The following is a 23,808-nucleotide window of genomic DNA, read 5'->3' as shown; positions in this document are numbered from 1 at the left end:
CCTGGCCTGCCCCCCGGAGGAAAGGACAAGCCTGGATGGGTCAAATGCAGAGGACAAATTTCACCGGCCACCGTCAGCATGAGTGTGTGTTTGTGGCCGCATGCATGTGTTGGGTGTGTTTGTGTGACAATAAAAGACGGGCTTGTCCGTCTACTAACTGTGTGTGTTTTTTTTTAAGTGGTGCAGACATCATCAGCCTATCAGTGTCTGTCATAAATCACTGATTACATCACAATTGCTTGAGGGACATCACTGGCATAGCATAGCATATGACATCACTGATGATGTCACAATGTCTATGACATCGCTGCAGATTACCCACAGTGCATTGTGGTTTCTCATCATTTCCATCTGGATCTCAACGAGCTGCTGATTACAGTATTTAAAACAGGTGCTTATGATGTTAAAACAGCTGTTTGAGATCGTAACAAAGACAAAGAATGTGTGAGCAAACAATCTACAAGTATAACTAACAATAATCCAGATAATCAGACATGTCAATTCTGCCAGGCGCGAGACTGCAAACTAAAATAAACACTCATAGACAGGCTTCAAATGTCTCTCACTCGCTGCTGTGGAAACGTTTGAAGCAATCATGTACACTGATCGCTACAATACTTGCATTACACCATCAATCATGACATACTCATCTCCAAACTCTCCAATTATAACTTTTCAGATATAACTTTACATTGGTTTAAATCTTATCTATGCAACCGTGAACACTGTGTCGTTAAATGGTAAATGGCCTGCATTTATATAGCGCTTTTATCCAAAGCGCTTTACAATCAGTAGGTACATTCACCCATTCATACACCGATGGCAGCAGGCTACCATGCAGGGGGCTGGCACACCATCAGGAGCAATTTGGGGTTCAGTATCTTGCCCAAGGACACTTCGACATGCAGGGATGCACAGCAGGGATACTCAACCTGCTTTGCTCGGGGGCCACTTCTGCGAAATGACAGGAGGCCAGGGGCCAGTTAATAAACAAACAATAATAATATAAAGAAAAATTGGAGTGGATTGTAGTTTTTTGGGGGTACCAGCTGGAGTTTAGTCTGGCAATTTTGTGCACACAGGATAGTTACTGTATTAGTTAGGTTACATTAAGTTAGTTAAGTACATGTAAGTGCCTGAGCGGCGAGCAGGCGGTGATATTTGACAATTTATCTGGAGCTCAGTCAAACTTTATTTAACATAAGTTTTCATTGTGAATGTGAAAATGTTTGGGAGGGGGGGGGGGGCACTCTGCACCCTATCACGGGCCGCAAGTTGAGCATCACTGGTGTACAGGGTGAATAATACTATAGGCCAGATGTATTGAGATGGGCTCAGATAGGGTCCTGTTCACTCCGACCTGTTGGGTGTGGTTAGTGAGGAAGGTGTCATAGCACTTGGTGATGGTGAAGGGAATGACATTCAGCTGATGGAATCTGTTAAATACTGAGCTGAAATATATACAGTACTGCACTAATACTGTGCTTCTCTGTCTGTATGGAAAGCCAATGAATCAATGAGAGCCTTTGGTATCAAAAGTGATTAGTTAAAACATTTATTTCATATTTCATAATGATTTATTAGCCATGCAACAAAGAACATCCTTAACGTCTGGCGGCATGTAGTGAAATGTTGGGCTTTTCCCCTCTCGTACGTGGACAATAGTGTTTAAAAGCTTTAACTACATTCTCCTTTTTATTATTTAGATACTGTAACTCTCCTCCCACGGCCCACAGAAGAAGCGATGAAGTATCCTGTTGTGGCTACACCCCGTTGAAATGCAAAAACCGTGATCATCAAAACAAACAAACAAAAAGACAAAAAAAAAACAAGTTTTTGCAAACAAGCTGGCCTTTTCTTTGGCCAAAGATCAGTTTTAAGTGTGCTTTGCCTTCTGCACTAACATACACAAAAACTCCAAACATGAAACAATAACAAAGCAAAACAATCAAAACACTGTTCTCTCTTTGAGATGACTGATAAAACCTCCTTAACAAAAGCAACGCCTGTATTTTACAGTCACTGACAATCTGACATAGTATATATAGACATAGTATATTATACATATTGTAAGTTTTCATCCGGAGTAAAACTGAAGTAACGGGGTTTTGGATTGGCAAGATCCTACTCTGGCATCTGTATGGCAGCTGTACACTATAATGCATGTCAGTGTGAACCGATAATTGGATTATATTCATGTGCAGTATACTTATCTTACTATGAAGACATGCCTATATAATCTTGTCATGTAGGTTTAAAGCCAGCAACACTACTACTACAAGCTCCAAGCCACATTGTACATGTAAAGAGTAATTTACTGAAGTCTATCGGGATATTTATATTTGGTTAAGTGCAAAAGAAATACTGATATTTTTTTTTTGAAGACATCTTTCTTACTTGAAATGAACAAAAGGCACAAAGGATTCACAGCAAATGACATGTTACTCAAGTCCCTCTCACGTCTCACTGTTGCCTGTAGCCGCCCAGTTGAGGCATATAACTGGAGACTGGCGCTGCTGGCTGCCAGTCGGAGGAGCGGCCTTCTTCTGTCGGCGAAGCCTGCTGAGAGCCCTCCTCCGGCGGACAGAACCTGAGAGACACCACTCCCTCCTGGTCCTCCATCTCCAGCTGGTCCAGGTCTGCAGAGCTAGCGCTGCCTTGGTTCCCTGGTGAGCGTCTGAAGCAGGGGTTTCGGGGGAAACGGCGGGACTGTCTACTGCCCTCCTGCTGCTGCCCCGGCGCGTCGCTGCCGTTCTCCTCGGAGTCCAGCAGCGGCTGGGTTGACTCGGACCGGGAGAAGGTGGGCGGCGGCGGTTGGGGCAGGGAGGTGGGCGTCTGGCCCTTGTAGCCGTTGGAGGCCACGACCGAGGAGTACTGGACAGTGCTGGCGGTGGTCTCGCTGGAGTCGCCGCCTTCGTCGCTGTCCGACACACTCTGGCGAGGCGAGGACATGCAGGAGGAGCCTCCGATGCCGCTGCTGTGCTCCTCAGACAGGTACTTGTCCTTCTTCAGAGGCAGGCTGGCCTTGTCCTCCTCAAACACAGACTTGCCATCAAACAGGTCCACCTCCACCACGCTAACGTCAGACAGGGCCTTTTCCTTAGGTGTGTCCGCCTGTGGAGGACAGGACAAGTTAACGGGGCTTACGTCTTATAGAGGGCCGAGGTCGCGCCCACTTCCGGGTTAGGCATACGCACCAAGAGATTGAATTTATTTTCCCATAGACATTTCGTAAAATGCTTATAAAAATAGTTTTACTTAGTCAAACCATAGAGACTCACTATATTTAGAAACAGGAGACCATATATTTAGAAACAGGAGACCATATATTTAGAAACAGGAGACCATTTAATTCGAACCAAAACGTTAAAAAAATAGATTTAAAAAACACAAAAACGTTTTTTTTTTATGTTTTTTTATGTTTTGTTTTGTTTTGTTTTGTTTTGTTTTGTTTTGTTTTAGACAGATTGCAGTTCTGGAGCTGGTTTCCCCAAACATTGGGATTGTTTTGAGGAGAGACTGAAGAACAGAGGGAATATCCTCAGACCGACTCGCCACAGAGACGTCCTCTGAAGCTTATTATTATATCCGTTAATTTTGCCTACTAATGTCAACATCGTTTGAGTATAAATAGCCAAACCTACTTACTCATAAACTGTAGCATTCCTCCTGGCGCCCATGTTGCAATCATGATTGTATCCACCTTATTTCTAGCTGCCATGATGCCTGATGGGTGCTTCTTCCGCTTCCGGTGTACTAGACTGTTTTACAGTCTATGGTTTTAACTTGACAAAAAAAACGTCTATGAGGATTTTACAGCAGAGCCATTCTGCTCTACAGCCGTGTCGTTCGGGTGCTGGGATAACGTAATGCATTGTGGGTAGTCGGCTACTGTGGCTAATGCTAGCGGCTAGTGTAATAGTTACTTTACATGACAGTAAAACACAACTGAATGACCAAATTGATTTAACTTTTAACCATTTCGAGTAACACTGTTTCCATACGGACCCCCAGCATTGGTTAGTTGTTTATAACGTGACTATATTTATAACTTTTATAACGTCCTCCAGTTTCCAGTTTATAATTCGGGTCTGCAGCCGAGTATAACAAAGGAAATTGCAAGCTGCAACAATAAGTCACGTTAAACCGGACCTTGTTCCCACAATTATTTTTTTACAGTGGGGCATTCAAAAATAAGGTGGATAGGCTACTTTTTTAACCCTTTCAGACAGACGTCGATTCGGGGCTATGACTACCTCCACTGGCAGAACGAAAGGCGGAACACAATTGTTACGTACCACGTGGGCATGGCACGTTATGCAACTTCATCACTAGCGACTCTCACTAGCCACCAAAACTTGTTATTGTGTGGCATAAATAAAAGCATACATCACTGATTTAAATGTGGAAGTGAAGAATAAGTGAGCTGCTTACTTTTGAAGGGAAATCAGGAGACCAGGTACCAATGCTGCTGTTTCCAGGGTTTGGAATCTGAGGCCAGAAGTTCTTCTTGATACTGTAGAAGAAGATATAAGGAGGGTTTATCCATCAGCCTCATTAACAACAAGCAACTGGAAGTTCAATGGAAGACGTATATTGGTATAGACTGATATATACCTATTTTGCACATTATGATATTCCATGTCCTTAACAGACACCCTGTTGTGGCAAAATCCTATAATCAACAAGCCTTTAATCTGAATACACTTTGCAGCCTAACCACAACATATTGGGTTTGAATTTGATCCAGGATGTCACCCCTTCTGTCTAAAAACTGACAGTTAAGGGAGATATACCTTCACATTGCACATATAATCAGCATTGTGATGCTGCCGTGACATTTCATTATGAAGATATTGTACGGCAGTAACACAGCTAAGGGAAACTTACGACTCTTTTTTGTAGATGCAGAGGAGCACGGTCAGCAGGACCAACAACAGGAAGCCAAAGCAGACTCCTACCACAATGCCCTCGATCTCTCCTGGTGCTACGGGAAAGCAGAGAGGACATTCAGAGAACAGAACATTTCTAAGTCGTCAACACATCCGGTCAGCGTGGTGCCGGGCAGCGCGTCCCGGAAGGTTTCAATGTGTCGGACAAATGGTAGAAATTCCGGTCAAAATATGATGTGCGTTTATTGAGCTTAAAAATAGGGTTCGTTTGTTATGTCTCTCTGCTGCCCGCAGACGTGATGGGAAAATAGGCTGGGCGATACGGGTGGATAATTAACGATAATATGGCCGTAGCCACTCCCGTTTTGAGACGGTCGATATGTGAAGCCTCCTGCTCTTGGGGGTCTTTGCACACCTCGCGCGAGACGGCACGAGACGAGGGGTTTCCCAGAGCTGCAGCTCCACCTGCTTTTGGTCCGTGATCGGCAAGCTGCACAATCACTGGACAGGCGACCTGTCAATCATCCCCAAATCATCGTCTTTTCTATCGTCTATTTTACTCGGAACGGGTGAGTTATATAAAAATGCACCCCCCGTACAGTTGTCATGAGAGGTGAAATTAGCAATATAGGTCAAACCAGCCTGTAAACATGCTTAATCCTGTTACAATACGGGCATTTTAACATGGGGCTGAAGAGGGAATTACTCCCTTTTGGGTACAGCCTCAAGTGGCCATTTGAGGAACTACAGCTTTCAGTATCACTTCCGCGGCTTCCTCTGTCAAACCCCGAGCTAGCCCACTGGGAGAAACACACAGCAACATCTGCTCACCACACTCTGTGTTACCACAGGTAACAGTGAACAGAGTGTTACCACAGGTAACAGTGAACAGAGTGTTACCACAGGTAACAGTGAACAGAGTGTTACCACAGGTAACAGTGAACAGAGTGTGGTGTAACTTACTTACTTCAGCAGGTTCTCCGCCACCTCCTCTGACAAGCGAGATAACGCTAATGATGGCTAGCTTCCTAGTAGCGCTACTAGCTAGACTGTGACTGACAGCTGCAACGCTATGTCAACAGTGTGACTACGCTACCGTAATGACGCCGATAGAATGACACGTGAAAATCAGACCGGACAGGAGAGATTTAAGTGTCGGACTTTAACTGATTTTACCGGTAAAAGACCGGCAATTAGCGGATAACAGAAGTATTTCTCTGATTGGATAGTGGGAGGTCGTTCACCTCATTTTTATCCAATAAGAGAAATGTTTACATTTTCTGGGAAACGGAAGGTCAGATTGCGATGCCTGTAAAGGACTATATGTATTTTTTCACCCCAAATCGCCGGCTTGTGAGTCTGTACGAGTTACGGTTTGCGGAGATACGACCGCCCTGCAGGGCTACAGGAGAGAGACAGAGCACAGCGGGGGGAGAGCGGGGGGGTTTAGAGTTCCAAGTTACTGACCAAACACTCTATTTCGGCGATTGCCGTCAGAATATAGAGCCATTTAACACTTATTTGAACACGCAAAAAAATCGCTTACTGCAGCTTTAAGTGCCCTATTTTGGGATCAAAACGGTGAGTGTCACCTGAAGGTGACTAGCTTGCATCCCTGCAAATACAAAAGGCCACACTCACCATACTTCAAGGTGCTGAATGAATGCTCTGTGCCATTGACTGAGCCTTGTATGGTTGTCGCCCCGAGCCAAACCATATACTTGGTGTCACTGGACAATGGCTTCAGAAGGTATGAGTAGGTGTCAGCTGACACTGCTATGGCTGCAAATGAGCAAGCACAGAAATCACTATGTAAGATCGGATTCTCCAATACTGCCAAAGATGAAAAACAACAGTTAATCTAATTAGAATACCACGTGATGTAGCAGCGTTGGATTGGTCACACTTTATTCAGTAAAAGTAATCACTTTACGGTAACATGTATTCCGATTACTTACGAGTAAGCTTGCCCAACAGTTGGGTACTTACCATGCTCTTCAGTCCCAGTTGAGTAGAAGATGGTGTAGTTTGTGATGAAGCCACGCTGTCTGTCCTGGGGGATCTTCTTCCAGACCAGCTCTGCCTCATTGCTCCCTGGCTTACCCTGCAGCGCCACCGAGGGGCCCTCCAGTGGAACTGCAAGGGCAAGAAAACGGCGAGTGAGAAAAATGGAAAATTCCTCCTGCAAGCCTTAAGATACACTGGTCAACTCCATGATTTTGTTTTCACCACGCAACACGTCCACAAGTCACTTGTCCTCAGGAAATAGTAATCCAGTTCCTAACCTCTTGGCGCCGTGTAAATTTCAGCTGGTAGATTGCTCCTGACATACAGTAGGCTACACAGACGACCAGTCCCCCCCCCCCGCGCAAGACGAACGCGCGATCCGGGCTCCCCTCTCTCATAACGGGGTGAATCTCTTTCTCACACCGGTGTCACGGTAAAAGCTGTGCCCACGGGCAAGTTTGACCGGAAGGGGAAACAAAATCATTACAGGGTTCATAGTTGAGTGTAACACCGGCCAGTATCCACCATCAAAGGCATTTATTCGGGTCAGGAGCCGTGAAGATGACTTCATTTACAAAAATGCCATTTTCCTCCTGGTCAGAGACTGCCGTTTTTGGGGAAAACGACCTACATTCAGGTGTCGATAACTAAAGAACAGATGAAGGTAGAATCAAACGTTTTTTTCCATATGAAAGTCGAGGCTCTCTTCTCTCGTTTGGGATATGCAGTCTTTACGTAGTCATAGAAGAAAATATTCTGTGGGTCTTGGAAAATTAATGAAAATCATCAAAAACCCTGGCGGTGGCTAGTGACTTTTTCTGAAAAACTGTGGCGGAGAATGAGTTAACTCACTTTTTCTAATATTATGGCACCCCAATTGCTGGTGTGTATATTTTATGAATTATGTGAGCATCTACCAATGTCTTCATATGTTCCATCTCGATTAATATGCAGCCTAGCCTACAACATGCCTTGTGTATTTGTCTCTCCTCCATTGTGGGCTTATTTCTATCTATGTACTATTGTCAACACTGGCCCTATGATTCGACCATTTTTATTTCCTGTTCAGCGATGATGGCGCGACTTGACTGAAATGGCGTCAAATCGCTCAAAGTGCTGGCCTCACTCACATCTGCCACCTCCAACCCCAACACAAACCCCCCTCGTGCACAAATTCACTTTGGTCATGATTTCAAATCCAAGATTCTGTTGTAGAGGTTTACCGTTTAGTTGACCAGTGTGTGATCTTACCTCCTTGCTCCAGAAAGGCTTCTTGAGTTACTTGCTTCCCGGTCCGTCCGCCGCAGTACAACGGATACACAGATATGCTGTAGCGCGTAAACTTCTTAAGGCTGCCTGAGGTTGAAATCAAGGTCATAGCGTCGGTCATAGCATTATAAAGATAAACATAATAGTCTAATAATATAATGTAGAGCCCTTTGATTAGGAAACATCTATCCACCTTATTTCTAGATGCCATGATGCCTTACGTGAAATATGGGCGCTACTTCCGGTGTCATTTTCCCAGCCGTTACGTTGCTGACACAGACACAACATACTGGAGCCCGTAGCGCGTCCAGACTTGGCAAAACTCTCGTCGATAAATATCCCGAGTTGTTCAAAGACCAACAGAAATAGCGGATGTGATAGATACAATTATTACATTCCCTCAAATAAGTCGTCAAACGAGTGTTATTTATTGTGACAAGCAGCTTTTTTTTCTCCGGCGTCGGAGTTTTAGCGAGGAAATGCGCCAGCTGCCACAATCAGTCACGTTCTAGACCGGACCTTGCACCCCATAATTATTTTACAGCGGGGTGTTCAAAAGTAAGGTGGATAGGACTATAGGTATACTGAGCAGTTTTAAGACTAATTAAATCTAACGACTAACAATCATGATTAGATTACCTCTAATGGTGGTTTTTGTGGTGTTTCCATGCTCCCTCTGCCAGTCTATGATCTGGAAGTCTCCACTGGCCGACAGATTGGACCACTCCACTATATACTCAGTCACATTGCACCTGTAATCTCCTGCAGGTGTCACATGTGGGGGCAGCCATTCCAGCCACAACTGACCCCCGTGGGTCCACGACTTCAGCCCTTCCACTGAGCGTTCTGTAACGCATGCACATGCGCACGCACGCACGCACGCACGCACGCACGCACGCACACACACACACACACACACACACACACACACACACACACACACACACACACACACACACACACACACACACACACACACGTCTCAAAACACAATGTCAACAACTTGAAACTAATGAGATTATTAATGGGATGCTCGTCAACATCTCATTCTTGGCCAGTGTCGGGCAAGTTACTTTAAAAATGTAATATACTACATATTACTAGGTTACTTCCATTTGAAAGTAATAAGTTACTTTACAAAATTGCTGTCTCTGTAGAGTAACTTGTTACTTATTACTAGGGGTGTCACAATATATCGTCCCACGAAATTTCGCGATAGTAAAACGTCACGATATGTATCGTTGAGATGAAATCTCATATCGTGAAAAAAAAAAAAAAAAAAAAAAAACTTTTTTTTTTTTTTTTTTTTTTCCAAAAATAGACAAAGAAACGTCTTTGTTTGTTGAAGTTCAATGTCTGGAAAGTAGTTCAGTTGAACAAGTCTCTGAAGAGACACATGAGAAGTTATACAGGAGAGAAACCATTCAATTGAGTTTCTGGCAAAACTGTTTACTTGACAGGAAAAACTGAAGATGCATAAAAAATAGACTAAGAAAAGTCTTGTTGTTTGAGTTTGAAGAAAAACTGAAGATGCATAATGAGAATTTATACTGCTGAGAAACCTTTTAGTTCAAAGTAAATCTAAGTGACGGTGTAACTCATTCTATTTCAAGATAAGCCTTATCTCCAATCTCATGTTTTTTCTAGTTGTTATTGTAATAACAATTTCCCACAACAGCATGTTTTGTATTTGTGCATTTCAAATAAAATACTACTTTTCCAGTCATATATTGTCATTATTCAAGTTTAAAAAAATATTGTTAAAATCGTATCGTATCGTATCGTTATCGTGAACCCAGTATCGTGATACGTATCGTATCGTGAACTGAGTGTATCGTGACACCCCTACTTATTACACTACTTTTGCATTACTTTTACCAAAACAACAGCAGCAGCAGAATGACATCGCTGCCCCGGAACCATCCCGAAAAATCATTTAAACCGCCTTGAAGTCAGTAACTGGGTTTCCATCCAAATGTATCGCATAATTCAAGCGAATTTTGTGAAAATCCGCAAAATAAAATGCGAATTTATGCATGTTTCCATTCAGTTTTGTTTAGCGAGTTTTGGGAGTCGGCAGGTTGAGCAGTCGGTGGCGCTTCTCGTCAGGAGGAGGCGTAACGTGCCTGTGTGCCTGTAAGAGATCTCTATCAGCGGAGACCTGCTTTGATTGAGTCATCACCCGGTGATGGTGATGATCACCGTCCTCATCGTCGTAAAGTCGCCTTCAAAGCATGATGTTAGATTATAACGAACTAGTTGTGTGGCTTAGCCTTCCCAAATGTTGAGGGTCGTTTTTTAGAATTTAATACATAGAATTGCGAACGTTACATTCAATTTCATTCAGACTGCCTGGCGCTAATCGCCACCATTTCCCCCTGGAGTAGCATAAAGCGGAAGTGAAGTCACATCTGGTACGTCATCGTTAATTCGCAAAATCTGTTTCCATTGCAAAAGTTCGCATCTTCCTATTGTCGATACGCTGATAAATCCACCTCCTCCAAGCGTAAAAACATGTATGCGATATTTCGACCTTTATTCGAATTTCTGGTGTTTCCATTCAAGTTTATATTCGCATTTTGGGTAAATGCGAATATCCAGAGGTGGATGGAAACCCAGTTACTGTAAACAATCCAAAATCCTAAATGTTATTCTTTTCCTTTTGTTATTGTCATCTATAGTGGTTATATTTGCATAAAAACACACAGTTTGATTAGGAAATGATTGTATCTTTTTTAAATATGTGCTTTGATAATAAAAAAAAGTAACTCAATTTGTAACTTTATATAATATTATATATAATATTACTGAAACCCTATAAGCAATAAGTTATATTACTGAGTTACTGCTAAAAGTAATATATTACATGTAATATGTTACTTTTGTAATGAGTTACCCCCCAACACTGTTCTTGGCACAGTACTGGATCGACACTTTAACACACAGACATGAGTCATTCTCCATTCTCCACATGTTCAGGGCCGCCATGGACACCTACCATACGAGCCGATGAATAACACTGCCTTGGGAGACTTCCCCACAGAATTGTTGGCGGTGACTTCAACGTAAGCCTTTTCCCTGTCAGACAGGTGGATCTCTCGGAGTTCAGTGATCTTCCTCGGACTGGAGTTGTCGTCTGAATCTGAACTGGTGGTCGGGATGGTCTCCCACTCCGTGCCTCCAACCCGTATGTCATAACTTCTGATCTTCCCATTGGACAACACAGGATCCTGGCGGGGCAAAGTCATACGGCAATGTAAATTATGTTTCAGAATGAAATCAGCTAAGTGGTATATGGGCAGGACTGCAAGGGCAAAATGTTCTAAAGGAAACTGGGCTCTTTATTATGCATTTTAATGTACAATATGGACCACCTTCCTTCTCGTGAATTCAGGGACTGTCGCGGGCTCAGTACTTTTGACTTGATTGCCTTGTCTTGTCTAGATGCTCCACTGAATGCTACAGGAAATCCTTTTTAACACAAGCAGTTAGATGCTGCATTAATTCAATTCCAGATTATCTGGTCAACGTAGAATCATGAATTGTTATGGCATGATTTTTTTTCCATCATGCTTTTTGGTGCCAAAAATAATTTCCCTAACTGAATCAGTAAATAATTGAATTCAGTTAACTCAACGCCCCTAAGCATATGTAGAATTTGTATCTGATTATATCATCCTCCAGTAGAAAAATGAGACCACCACGGAGAGAAATAGTTTTTTTGTATTGTGTTGCTTCCAGTCTGTTCATTGTGTGTCCCCGCCTCCCGGACCGCGGCAACTGGCCGTAGTGACTAATCTCATCTTTGTGCCATAAGTCAGACGTATGGCACAAAGATGGCGCCTCAGCCAACCCAGGAAGAAAAGCGAGGTAGTTTGTATCCAGACTAGTTTCTTAGAATCTAATCTAGATTGAGCAGCATGAAGCAAGTCGATACGGCAGATAGGGGTAACATGGGAGGACAGGACTGTAACTGCTGGAGAGGGTGGGGAGCAGCTGAGAGGGAGAGGGTGGGGAGCGGTAGACCCAGGTGAGAGGGAGCGGGTGGGGAGCAGCTGAGAGGGAGAGGGTGGGGAGCGGTAGACCCAGGTGAGAGGGAGAGGGTGGGGAGCGGTAGACCCAGGTGAGAGGGAGAGGGTGGGGAGCGGTAGACCCAGGTGAGAGGGAGCGGGTGGGGAGCAGCTGAGAGGGAGAGGGTGGGGAGCGGTAGACCCAGGTGAGAGGGAGAGGGTGGGGAGCGGTAGACCCAGGTGAGAGGGAGAGGGTGGGGAGCGGTAGACCCAGGTGAGAGGGAGCGGGTGGGGAGCAGCTGAGAGGGAGAGGGTGGGGAGCGGTAGACCCAGGTGAGAGGGAGCGGGTGGGGAGCGGTAGACCCAGGTGAGAGGGAGAGGGTGGGGAGCGGTAGACCCAGGTGAGAGGGAGAGGGTGGGGAGCAGGTGAGAGGGAGAGGGTGGGGAGTGGTAGACCCAGGTGAGAGGGAGAGGGTGGGGAGCGGTAGACCCAGGTGAGAGGGAGAGGGTGGGGAGCGGTAGACTCAGGTGAGAGGGAGAGGGTGGGGAGCGGTAGACCCAGGTGAGAGGGAGCGGGTGGGGAGTGGCTGAGAGGGAGAGGGTGGGGAGCAGCTGAGAGGGAGAGGGTGGGGAGCGGCTGAGAGGGAGAGGGTGGGGAGCAGCTGAGAGGGAGAGGGTGGGGAGCGGTAGACCCAGGTGAGAGGGAGCGGTAGACCCAGGTGAGAGGGAGCGGGTGGGGAGCAGCTGAGAGGGAGAGGGTGGGGAGCGGTAGACCCAGGTGAGAGGGAGCGGTAGACCCAGGTGAGAGGGAGCGGGTGGGGAGCAGCTGAGAGGGAGAGGGTGGGGAGCGGTAGACCCAGGTGAGAGGGAGCGGGTGGGGAGCGGTAGACCCAGGTGAGAGGGAGAGGGTGGGGAGCGGTAGACCCAGGTGAGAGGGAGTGGGTGGGGAGCGGTAGACCCAGGTGAGAGGGAGCGGGTGGGGAGCAGCTGAGAGGGAGAGGGTGGGGAGCGGTACACCCAGGTAGCCCCGCGGATCAATTGGCTTGAAGTTGGAGGCTCCAGTCACCAAACCCCAGGATCCCCACAGATCCATTGGTGAATCAGCGACCAACACTGGTTCTATATGAGGCTCAAAGAGCTGCAAAGGAGCATGACAAAGCACGTGCTCAGACAGTCTACAGCAGCTATTCTCAACCACTGGGTCGTGGCCCACTGGTGGGCCTCAGAGCACCGTGTAGTGGGCCACGAGGGCAGTGGTATTGCCAATAAATATATATAAAAAAAAAAAACATGATTACAGCTAGTTGTTTATTTATTTTTTATATATCTAAATGTGCTCAAGAATGATATAAATCAAAAACTTCAAATTAAAATGCATAATTTTGATGACATTTTTTTCTCTCTCTCGCTCTTTCATTTATCTGGGAAGGTGGTCCTCGGAACTATTTTAACAATCAGAAGTGGGCCTTAAGTTACAAAAGGTTGAGAATATGTATGTATGTATATGGCTGTAGGCTATGTTCACAACGGCAGAGATCCCACTAGCATCTCTTAACTCCAATTGTCACAATTGCAAACTACTTCATATAGTACAATGCTGTGCAGCAATATAGGAACTAATGTTTGAGCTACAGTTATCTGCAGCAGTATTTTGTTTACATATTTAAGCTATATGCGGGGGAGGGGTGTGTGTTACGTAACAGCCGCTAAGAGACGTTTGTGATAGGGGTGGGGGAAAAAATCGATTCACCTAAGTATCGCGATTTTTAATGTCACGATTTTTTGGATCGATCTTTTATTCCAGAATCGATAATCGCAAATTTAAAAAAAAAAAAAAAAAAAAAAATTTTTTTTTTTTTGGGTGCTTGCAGTCAGGCCACTCACTGAACAGCAGGCCAGGCGCCGCCTACTGGTTTACTAGTGGTTTTATTACTTTATTAGTTAGTCTGAAGTAATAATTACACTTCAGGGTTAAAGTGGGTGCATCTCATTGTAAAATTGGACTTCAAACGGCCCAAATCTGGCTTCAAACGGCCCAAATTTCACGTGCGTTGGCCCATATCGGCCTGGCCTGCTTGGTATCTAATGCCCGGCCTGAATTATGATCCCAGTCCGCCCCTGTTTTTAACTATATCGCCCAGCCCTACTCATGATATATAATATACAGTCTCTAGTGTATGATTCAACTTTTCCCATGTTCTAATCTAGTGTAAAAAAGCAAACAAACTGAAAAAAGAAAAGAAAAAAATAAACAAAAATCGCAATAAATCGTAATATCGAATCGCAATAATCGTAGAATCGCAATACTTAAGAATCGCAATATAAATCGAATCGGCACCCAAGAATCGTGATAGTATCGAATCGGGAGATAAGTGAATCGCCACAGCCCTAGTTTGTGATAGTGTCGTTTTCTGGCACTACCACCAGGAGTCACCAAAATCAACAATTTTCAAATCCTACACATAGGGGCTTTAATATAACTGTAAAATACTGAACGGCTTTACCTTGCAAATCAACTGCACTCTCCTCCCGCTGTCATCCATGACTCTCCATAAATCTGGTTTACTCTTTGGTACTGTTGAGGGGAAGAAGAACAAAACATTCTTTGTAGGTTTTCCAAGCATCGACAAATGAGAATAATATTCAAAAGATGCAGTACTGTACAACACACAAAGAAAGGGGAGAATCAAAGGACAATGATCCAGGTGGTATCTCTCATGAATGCCCGTGTGTTCAGCTTGGTGTGCTGCACCTCTATCACAAAAATGGTAGCAGAACAGTGTACAAACTACAGGATAATAATAACTGTGTAATTACATAGAAATGGTCAGAAAGTAACTGGTCATTTCTGGTAATGAGTATTTTAATCTGTCTGAAGAAAATGATTCATTTGAACGAGTTTAAATGTCTTTAACATTTGAATGGATCTCAAGCAATTTCTTCACCAGCCAAAAGTCCCTGCAGTTATCAATCCATGGAAGGATAGGTGATTATGTTGTAAAACATATTGGCTGTACGAGTTGTAGTAAAAGGAGTAGTTGTAACATTAGCAGTAGAATAGAAGAACAATAGCAGTAGTACAGTAGTAGTATTTGGATCAGTATTATAAAACAGTAGAAGTAGTAATAGTAGTGGTATCAGCACTTTTTTGCTCGAGACAAATTTCCCCTAGGGGACAATAAAGTTGATCTCATCATCATCATCATCATCATCACTGAAGTCCTTCGAATGACCTCGGTCATTATGTTGTGTTTGTTGGTGGGCAAAAGCTTTTATTTCAATAGCAGTGACTCCAGTCTTAAGCTTGTTTTATGCTCGCCGTGGCTGCCAGGCGGAGGGGAGGAGCGAGGGGCGCGAGCGTCAAATGACGTCAATGTGTTGGGCGCGACCCCCGCGGCGCGTACCTGAAGATTTTTCTAGCAGCGTGACCTCCGCGCGGCTTCTCTCCAAACATGGACGCTTTCGAGCCACTGAGCCCTGAACACTGAGCCGTGTTTTCACCACATTTCTTGACCCATGTGGTAAACTTTGATTTGCAACTGTTTGTTTTTAGTCATTTCACAAAGTCAATGTGTTGTGTTGAGAGAGATTAAAAGCAGGCTATCAGGGCTGAGAACTGAAACGGCTATTCAGTCAAAACAAGTTGGGCGATTCATTCATGTGCTGATATACGGTCGTTTGAGTGAAAGCGCACTCTCAGTATTGCACATAATAGCGTTTCATTGTGACTTTTCACGGGCTGTTCTCACCATTCCCATTGTACAATGTAACATGCTGATCACTTGGCTGATCACTTCTGAGTATAAAAGCATCTGCTGCAGGGCGAGGTCCGCACGGTGACTCGCGGAGCTCCGCCTCGCTCGACTATAATGATGAGACCTTTAACTCCCACTCATAGTACTCACTCACCGTCTTCTGGTGTTCTTGCTGTAGCATTGCTACTCCAGTCGCTCCAGTAACCGTAGCCCTCTCTGTGATGTTTGCACCGCACCTGAGTGACATACACCGTGTCTGGTTGGAGGTATTGGAGTCTAAAAGACTCGATGTCCCTGCCGATGTCCGCAGAAGGTACCTAAAACACATTTCAATACAATCAATGGACACATACGGTAGCCACAGAGCTCAATCACTAATATGAATGAACATGATATTTACAATACTGACAATACGTCACTCTATAATAATAATAATAATAATACATCGGATTTATATAGCGCTTTTCCAAATGCTCAAAGACGCTTAGGATTTGATTATTATATTTGATTATTATATTTATAGTTTTTTAAAGCTGTACAATTGATACAGTTGCCTGTGTTCATTTACGGGGAAACTGCGGGGGGTTGATTAGAAAAAAACGTTTAGCATTGTAAAATGTACTACCAATTTAACTTATGTTGCCATTAGTACATTATTACTCTCAACCAAATAAAAACCGTTTACTACTACTAGAACAGTGAATTATAAAAGTGGTATGGAATAATACGACTGTGTGAAAAAATAAAATCTGAACTGAATCAGACTTACGTCCGTCCACGTCCGCGATCTGTCCGAGCTGAATTTGATCTGGTACATCAGTTTATCATAATATGTTTTATGAATAGGACGAGTCCATTTCATTAGAAGGGAGGTGGGAAAATCCTTCTCCGGAATGATTTTCACATCTGTGGGAGGGTTTATTTTCACTACAAGAAAAGACAAAATAGGCTGTCAAAACACTGTATGGTGATGACCATCATTACTGCCTGCCACATATTTCAGTAGTGCCAGCATCTTGACAAAGATGACAAATGTTGATAAGACCAACTCACAGAAAGCAGAGATAAATACCAGACTAGTATTATGCAAGTCTACATAATACAATAATGTAACATCAAAATGCTGCTGGCAATACATTAGGTTAGATCAAGGGAGTCAAACATACGGCCTGGGGACCAGAACCGGCCCGCCAAAGGATCCAATCCGGCCCACAGGATGACTTTGCAGAGTGTAAAAATTGCACTGAGAAGTCCTTCAATCCAATGTGATGCACTTGTGAAGGCTAATAAGTTAATTAAGTAGCCTATTCATGATTTCTGTATTCCTCACTAAATTGTAAACTATTTTCACGACCCTTGCTTGACTTTAGAGAATTGCACATTTGCCGTCAATTGTAATTGACAGTTCCAGACAGTAGATTTGATCATTTGTTTGATGGTAGCTGAGATAACCCTATGTGAAAACGTGTTCTTAAAATCTACCTGCAATTCTTTACACTAAAAGAAGCAGGGACATTTGGAGGTTTTGTCATTTATAAGTTATTATTGATTCTCTTTTGTCCGGCCCACTTGAGACCAAATTGGATCACATGTGGCCCGTGAACTCAAATGATTTTGACGTCTCCGATGGAGAAACGGTAACATGAAAGAGTACATTGTATTTTTCCAGGTATCAGAAAAGCATCGATGACCACCTCAACACTTAAATGAAATCGATTGATGTTTTGGGCCTGTTTGGCTGCTAGTAGTCCAGCGGCTCTTCTTATCAAGATCAGTGGCATATTATTGAGTTCCAGGATATTTTAGTCTAAAACCTGGTCGCCTCTTCCATTGTGTTAGATAGATAATAGACATTATTCTGACTGAAAACACATTTTTGAGCAATTCTGAATTAATATGTTCAACTCTTCCGACAGCTTTACATAATTGGATACTGTCATAATGCCATTGCCCCTGAAAAACACTTGTTACATGTAGGTGTAATTTTTGCTCATTTTCATAAAAGGTGCCAATAATTCTGGAGTTGACTGCATGTCCTCGAGTCTACAACAGCAGCTGTAACTGCCTTTAACTTACCAAACACCTCGGATTCTTCGATCAGATGCTCAGACTCCACTTTCCCCAGTTTGTTCTCTGCCTCCACCCAAAGATCAAGTCTCATATGATTGGGGAAAATGCCCCATGTGATAACGCCATTGTTGGTCTTGGTATTGTTGTCTTTCCGGGTCTCACCGCTGTTGAGAAATGTTGCTGTTAAACCAGCACTTGATAGAGGGCAAATCAGATCACAGCAAGACAAACATCAACAATACAGGAACTGGATATCAGATCATTTTACATTTACTTTCCAGAGCTTTCATTTTGAAACACAATTGTACTTATATAAAAACTAAATTCTTATTTAACATATCATTTATTCTTTTGGAGCCCAAGGCAAATTTCCAGAGGATTAAAATGACACTCCCCACACAATGATTCCAGTTTAAAGTAGGAAAATGGCTGCTAAAATATTCCACATGCAATAACTTTTTTTTTTCATGTGGGAGGGGGTGGGGCATATAGAGACAGAATTTTCATTTTTGGGTATTCCTTTTAACAAAACTAAACTAAAAATCGTATTATTTAATGCACTGCTATTTACTGTATAATGTGTAACACGGTACTCACAGCATTTCACCATGAAGTGTGTACTTTGTGATGAGATCCATGCTTGCACGTGTCCCTGGCTGCCACTCACAGCTGATGAGCGGGGAGATGGAGGAGCCCTCCTGGAGCGCCACACAGGACAGATTCTCAGGCTTTTCAGGGGCGTCTGATTTAGAGAGAAATAACGGCTCATTAACACACAGGGATTACACTATTCAAATATTGATCTTCTATCTGCAATCTAAACCCAAGAGAGAAAATAACTGCATGTGCACAAACTAGGGACGCACAAATGATATCGTGCCGATAATGGCAAATGTATATTTATCGCTATTATTGGTATCGGCATTATTATAATATTTATCCAAAACGAGTTGCTTGCAAAGAAATGACATAGCAGCCTTAGGCTTTGGGTTCTATAAAAGGCTTCTATTTTGTTATTGAGTGATGCACTTTACTACCCATAATCTAATATCCTGTATTTAATACGTTGACGTGCCTGATTTGACAGATTATGCCAAATCATTTAATTTCTTAGTCAAAAGGTTCTATAAAAGCCAACATATGTTTGTGAAATAAATGGACATTTGAAGAGTCAGCACTGTTTGTTGTTTTTGTTGGCGAGGTCAGTTACATTTGGCGAGGTCAGAGCTATGGAATATTACATCATCCATCTTTGCTCACTCACTACGTCTTAGCATTTCCTACCCTCGGGTCAGTGTAGGAAATTAGCCTGGGGCAAGACATCTCAGAATGCCCCTAAAAACCGTGATCGAGGGGAAAAAACGACCCCCAAGATTTGGATCATTTTATTCATATTCAATTAACTTCATTTCCATCTCGAGCACACACTCGGCAGCTGCAAGCGGTTTGCCAGGAGAAGACGATGAAGAACACACTCACACAAACAGAGCTGTTGTTCACACTGCACTTTAGCAACTTCAGGGTTGCCACCGTTTCCTACAGATACATTTCAAGGACTTTTCGAGCAATACAGCTGCGGGGAAAAGAGATTAAAACAAAAACGTATCCACAGCAGGTTACCTAGGCGACCAGCCGCATATCTGAGCTAAGAACGCCTACGAGAGAGAGAGCACAACAGCCAATCACAGCTCAGCGATCAGCAAATCGCTGTATGCTTCTAGCCTACGCGGAGAGTCATACTGTAGATAGGAAGAAAGTGTATCAAACATAGGAAGAAAGTGTATCAAACTTGACCCAGCATGCCATAGAACACTTTGATCATAGGTGATTTTTTGACCCAGCATGCCATAGAACACTTTGATCAGAGGTGACTTTTTTTTTTTGCAGGCTCAAACTCAGAGATTCCTGTAGGCTAAATCCAAACACTTTTAAGTCCTTGATTATCTTTTCTTAAATCCAAGCACTTTCCAGAACCGCGGCACCCCTGAAGTTTATGCACTAGCTACATTTACTGTCAATGACTAGCTACCTTTTTTATAAGTGCCCCAAAAGTTTTGTAAATGTCCTACACTGCCTCATGTGTGCATAAACTACAGGTTATGAACTTCTTTTTCAAATAGAAAAATGTGAAATTATCGGTTATCTTATCGGCATCGGCCATAAGAAGCAGGTAATTATCGATGGGGGGGGGGGGGGGGGGGGGGATCCACATTGTGCACCCTTAGCACAAGCTAGTGCCCTCTAGAGAGAGAGAGTGGCATCAGCGGAGGACCAAAATGCGAGACTCATTAGCCAATGAACAGCCAGGAATGGGTCTCGCGCTACTTTTGCATGCTAAAATAAAGCTGATAATGTATAATTTGATTCAAGAAAAAGCAAAAAAACGTTCAAAGGACAACACAAACTGTCCATTTTGCTGCAACTCGACAGTGCTGCTTAATCCAGGACCTTACTTCCTGGAACTCTTGAGAGTAGAAAACTGGTCCATTGGAGTGAATGGAGATGTCGCAACTCTTCTTACACGGCTCTGGTTTCCATAATGGCATTAGAACTACACAGGGAAACATTTGATTTGACTTCGCTCCAGAAGAACTTACAGCCCTTTGTGAAGTGGATCCCATGGAGAAACTGGCCAGAGTGCATCTCTACATAGGGCGACGCATCCTTCTTGCATTTACAGAACAGCCATGGAGGCGTTTCGCTGCTGATGGTGATGGTGACGTTAACAGCCGATTGGTTGATCTTGGTGTACTGTTCCTTAGGTACAGTCGTCTCTTGAGAAACCCAGTAGAGGTCATCTGCGGTAGCTTCAGTTGTGTTGAAGAGGACACACGTGGCGGAGAAGTTACTCCCTATCTCCACCACTGGATCCTGCGGGGCTATCATCACATGGCGATGGCTGTGATATTCTGGAGACCAACAAAGTACAAGGTAACGTTATCACAACGGTTGCAATGAAAGCATGAGTTTCATCCGTTTCATATCAATGATATTCAGGTTGTCGTCTGCAACACAGATGCAAGTTGCAACATGGTCAAAATGTTCCCCACTCCCTTCTCATGTAGACTGTCAAAACACGTCAGATATATTCAGGAGACTTGGAAGGAGATGATCATCCGATGATGAATTTTCATGTCGGTTTTATTTAGTTCAATGATATTTTCAAATATAAACTCGTTTTTCTTTTTATGCAGATGGCACTATCTGGTCATGGCACTTATCTGGGTCACAAAGAACTAGGGGTGAAGGTCTAAAGCTCAGTGTTGAATCTTTGTGCGAATTAAATTAGCCTAATTGAACTGAACAGGTAATGAACACGTTTTATTTTGATTTCGAGTCACATCTGTTCAAGTACCCTGAAACCAACATTCCCAGAAAGAAACGTTAGTAATAACGAATCACTGCCCATCTTTCGGCGGAGGCTAAAAACACACCTTTTCAGGCACTTCCTGAACTTTCTTTCTCCCTCTTCTTAAAAAGAAAATCCAACTAATGTTACTTATCCCTTCTCAAAGTACTTTCTACAAGTGCTACTCTATTCCTTCAAAAGGTCTTAGCTGTCATAGATTGTGTTGCATAGTTGATGTCTGTACTGTTGACAAAATGTGATACTGTAAGTCGCTTTGGATAAAAGCATCTGCTAAATGACGTAATGTAATGTAAATTAATCTTTGAATGAAACAACATATTGATCATATCGATATATTGCCTGTAGCCTGTGTTCTTTCACCATATATTCATTGATTTACTTTAAGACAGATATAGTCAGCATACTAACATACTACACAGCAGCATACTAACATACTACACAGCAGCATACTAACATACTACACAGCAGCATACTAACATACTACACAGCAGCATACTAACATACTACACAGCAGCATACTAACATACTACACAGCAGCATACTAACATACTACACAGCAGCATACTAACATACTACACAGCAGCATACTAACATACTACACAGCAGCATACTAACATACTACACAGCAGCATACTAACATACTACACAGCAGCATACTAACATACTACACAGCAGCATACTAACATACTACACAGCAGCATACTAACATACTACACAGCAGCATACTAGCAACTTGTTCAACACTCAAAAACCACACATCCTGAAAGTTGCAAGGAAGTGGCAGAGTCGTGACAACAACAAGATGTCTGCGCATCTCTCTGTGAAATGCTGGCCTATTTTGTAGCAGATTCAGAAATCTTTGCACTATTTATTTCATTTATATTTTGTAATACATTTGTCATAGTGACCACTTTGTGTCATGTCATTTGCATTATGTAGATATAGACTGGCAAGTCATTTCAAAAAGTAATTACTATCACTGACATTTAAAAGAAAGTCTCATTTAAGAAATTATTGGTATCTGTATCGGTATCGGTATCAGAAAAACTGGTACATAAAATATAAGTATTGGTATTGAATGTAGTGTCTGGTGGGTTTGCCTTTCTACATGGGAGTATCAGAGGAAGAATAACTAACTAGATACAGGCTATTAAAGTACCCATACCAAAGACTTTGATAGTATATGATGATGATGAAGAAGATGGCACGGGACAGAATCCAGCCTTTTTTGGTTATGTTTTTAATAACATTATCATCTCCGCCCCAGTCCACCTCCTGTTGTGTAGAACTCTGATTTAGATGGGTTACGTGAAGTTTTGATGTAAGATGATTTCCCTAGCATGCACAATAATAATCAATGTCATAGATGAAAGGTTACTGACCAGCGCTAGCAGGTAGACTGAAGGCCAGGCATGCCCACGCTAGAAGCTGGGGCAGACCTCTCTGAGAGACCATCGCGATGCCCAGGACGACTAGGAAAATAACATTAGGTTAGTTAAGGCCAACGTTAGCTGTATGCTGCCTGACATTTTGCTTCCACTAACGTCACTATGTGGTTAGAATGCAGTTCACATTGTATTAACTAGCAATCAACGGCTTCAAACAGTAATAACGTTTCTCCAGGTTTATAGACATAATCAATATAACTGCCTACATAAAAATGTTATACAACAAGACATTTAAATAATGTTGCGAATGTCACCATTTAACATCTTAGCTAACGTGAACTGGCTAGCGGCATGTTGTTTGATCCTTCATTAAAAAAAGTACACTATTGTAACACTTACCTATTGGATGTTGGCTTCTTTATATTATAGGCTATACTATGTCAATCACATGTTTGGACGGCAGGGATCGATAGCTAACAAACGTCAACAATGTTCATAAGGACGTTTGTTGTGCAAGAGGGCAAAGCTAACCAGTAGTTTACTGTAAGGTTTAACAACGACGATCATGTAGCTAGTAGCTACTAGCTAGAGACCTCCCACTTCCCGTCTAGGCATACTTGTTGCGTCTGTATCTTTGCGTTACTGCGCCACAGTATGTGATGTAAAAGCATGTGGATGGGCTAAAGCCATCTGCAGTAGACGCCTGCCCCGCCACCAGCCTGCTCACAGATCTGTCGTGTTCCCTCGCCAGGAGACGCTTACCCGGGATTGGTCAGAAAGCCCGTCTGTCTTCGGTGCTCGACTGTTTTCCAGTATGTCCCCGCCCTTTTCACAAGTGGTTGTCAAGCATAACTTTACAAGCAGCAAACAGGAAGGAAAGAGGGGGGGGGGGTGCGGTACTAGGCCATTGAGATATTTATGTCGATGTACTTACTACTAGACAAACACAAATACGTCCAATCAAGCTCTATGAATTTCACTTAGGTCTATATTACCACCGCTGACTCACATGCCCAAATACGGACTTCCGGTGTTATGCCGGGAAAG

General features: G+C 43.2%; 1 protein-coding gene across 1 annotated transcript; it reads right to left on the bottom strand.

Annotated features, from left to right (window-relative positions):
• Positions 1-1,537: 1,537 nt before the first annotated feature.
• il6st (interleukin 6 cytokine family signal transduce) lies at positions 1,538-23,303 on the bottom strand. The gene is made up of 16 exons (XM_083639562.1): positions 23,161-23,303; positions 22,756-22,845; positions 20,601-20,912; positions 18,601-18,745; positions 18,010-18,167; positions 16,703-16,860; positions 16,088-16,250; positions 14,683-14,753; positions 11,167-11,398; positions 8,808-9,014; positions 8,151-8,255; positions 6,882-7,028; positions 6,534-6,674; positions 4,891-4,987; positions 4,435-4,516; positions 1,538-3,114 (listed from the first exon to the last, which is right to left on the bottom strand). Exons 2-16 carry the CDS (start codon positions 22,826-22,828, stop codon positions 2,464-2,466), a joined length of 2,742 nt encoding a protein of 913 aa, XP_083495688.1. The 5' UTR covers positions 22,829-22,845; positions 23,161-23,303; the 3' UTR covers positions 1,538-2,463.
• Positions 23,304-23,808: the final 505 nt, after the last annotated feature.

The sequence above is a fragment of the Poromitra crassiceps genome, assembly GCF_964638095.1.
Source record: "Poromitra crassiceps genome assembly, chromosome: 6".
Lineage (NCBI taxonomy): Eukaryota > Metazoa > Chordata > Actinopteri > Beryciformes > Melamphaidae > Poromitra > Poromitra crassiceps.
The sequence above is the reverse complement of the archived record's forward strand: the minus strand, read 5'-3'. Positions and strand labels throughout refer to the sequence as shown.

What these genes read in the sequence shown, in the direction of transcription:
- il6st (XM_083639562.1), bottom strand. Translation starts at nt 22,828, where the DNA reads ATGGTCTCTCAGAGAGGTCTGCCCCAGCTTCTAGCGTGGGCATGCCTG. An exon ending in AGCAAGAACACCAGAAGACG is followed by an intron (nt 14,754 to 16,087) that starts GTGAGTGAGTAC and finishes TCCCCTCAACAG; the next exon opens with TACCAAAGAGTAAACCAGAT. An exon ending in ATTCAGCACCTTGAAGTATG is followed by an intron (nt 4,988 to 6,533) that starts GTGAGTGTGGCC and finishes GCTTTCCCGTAG; the next exon opens with CACCAGGAGAGATCGAGGGC.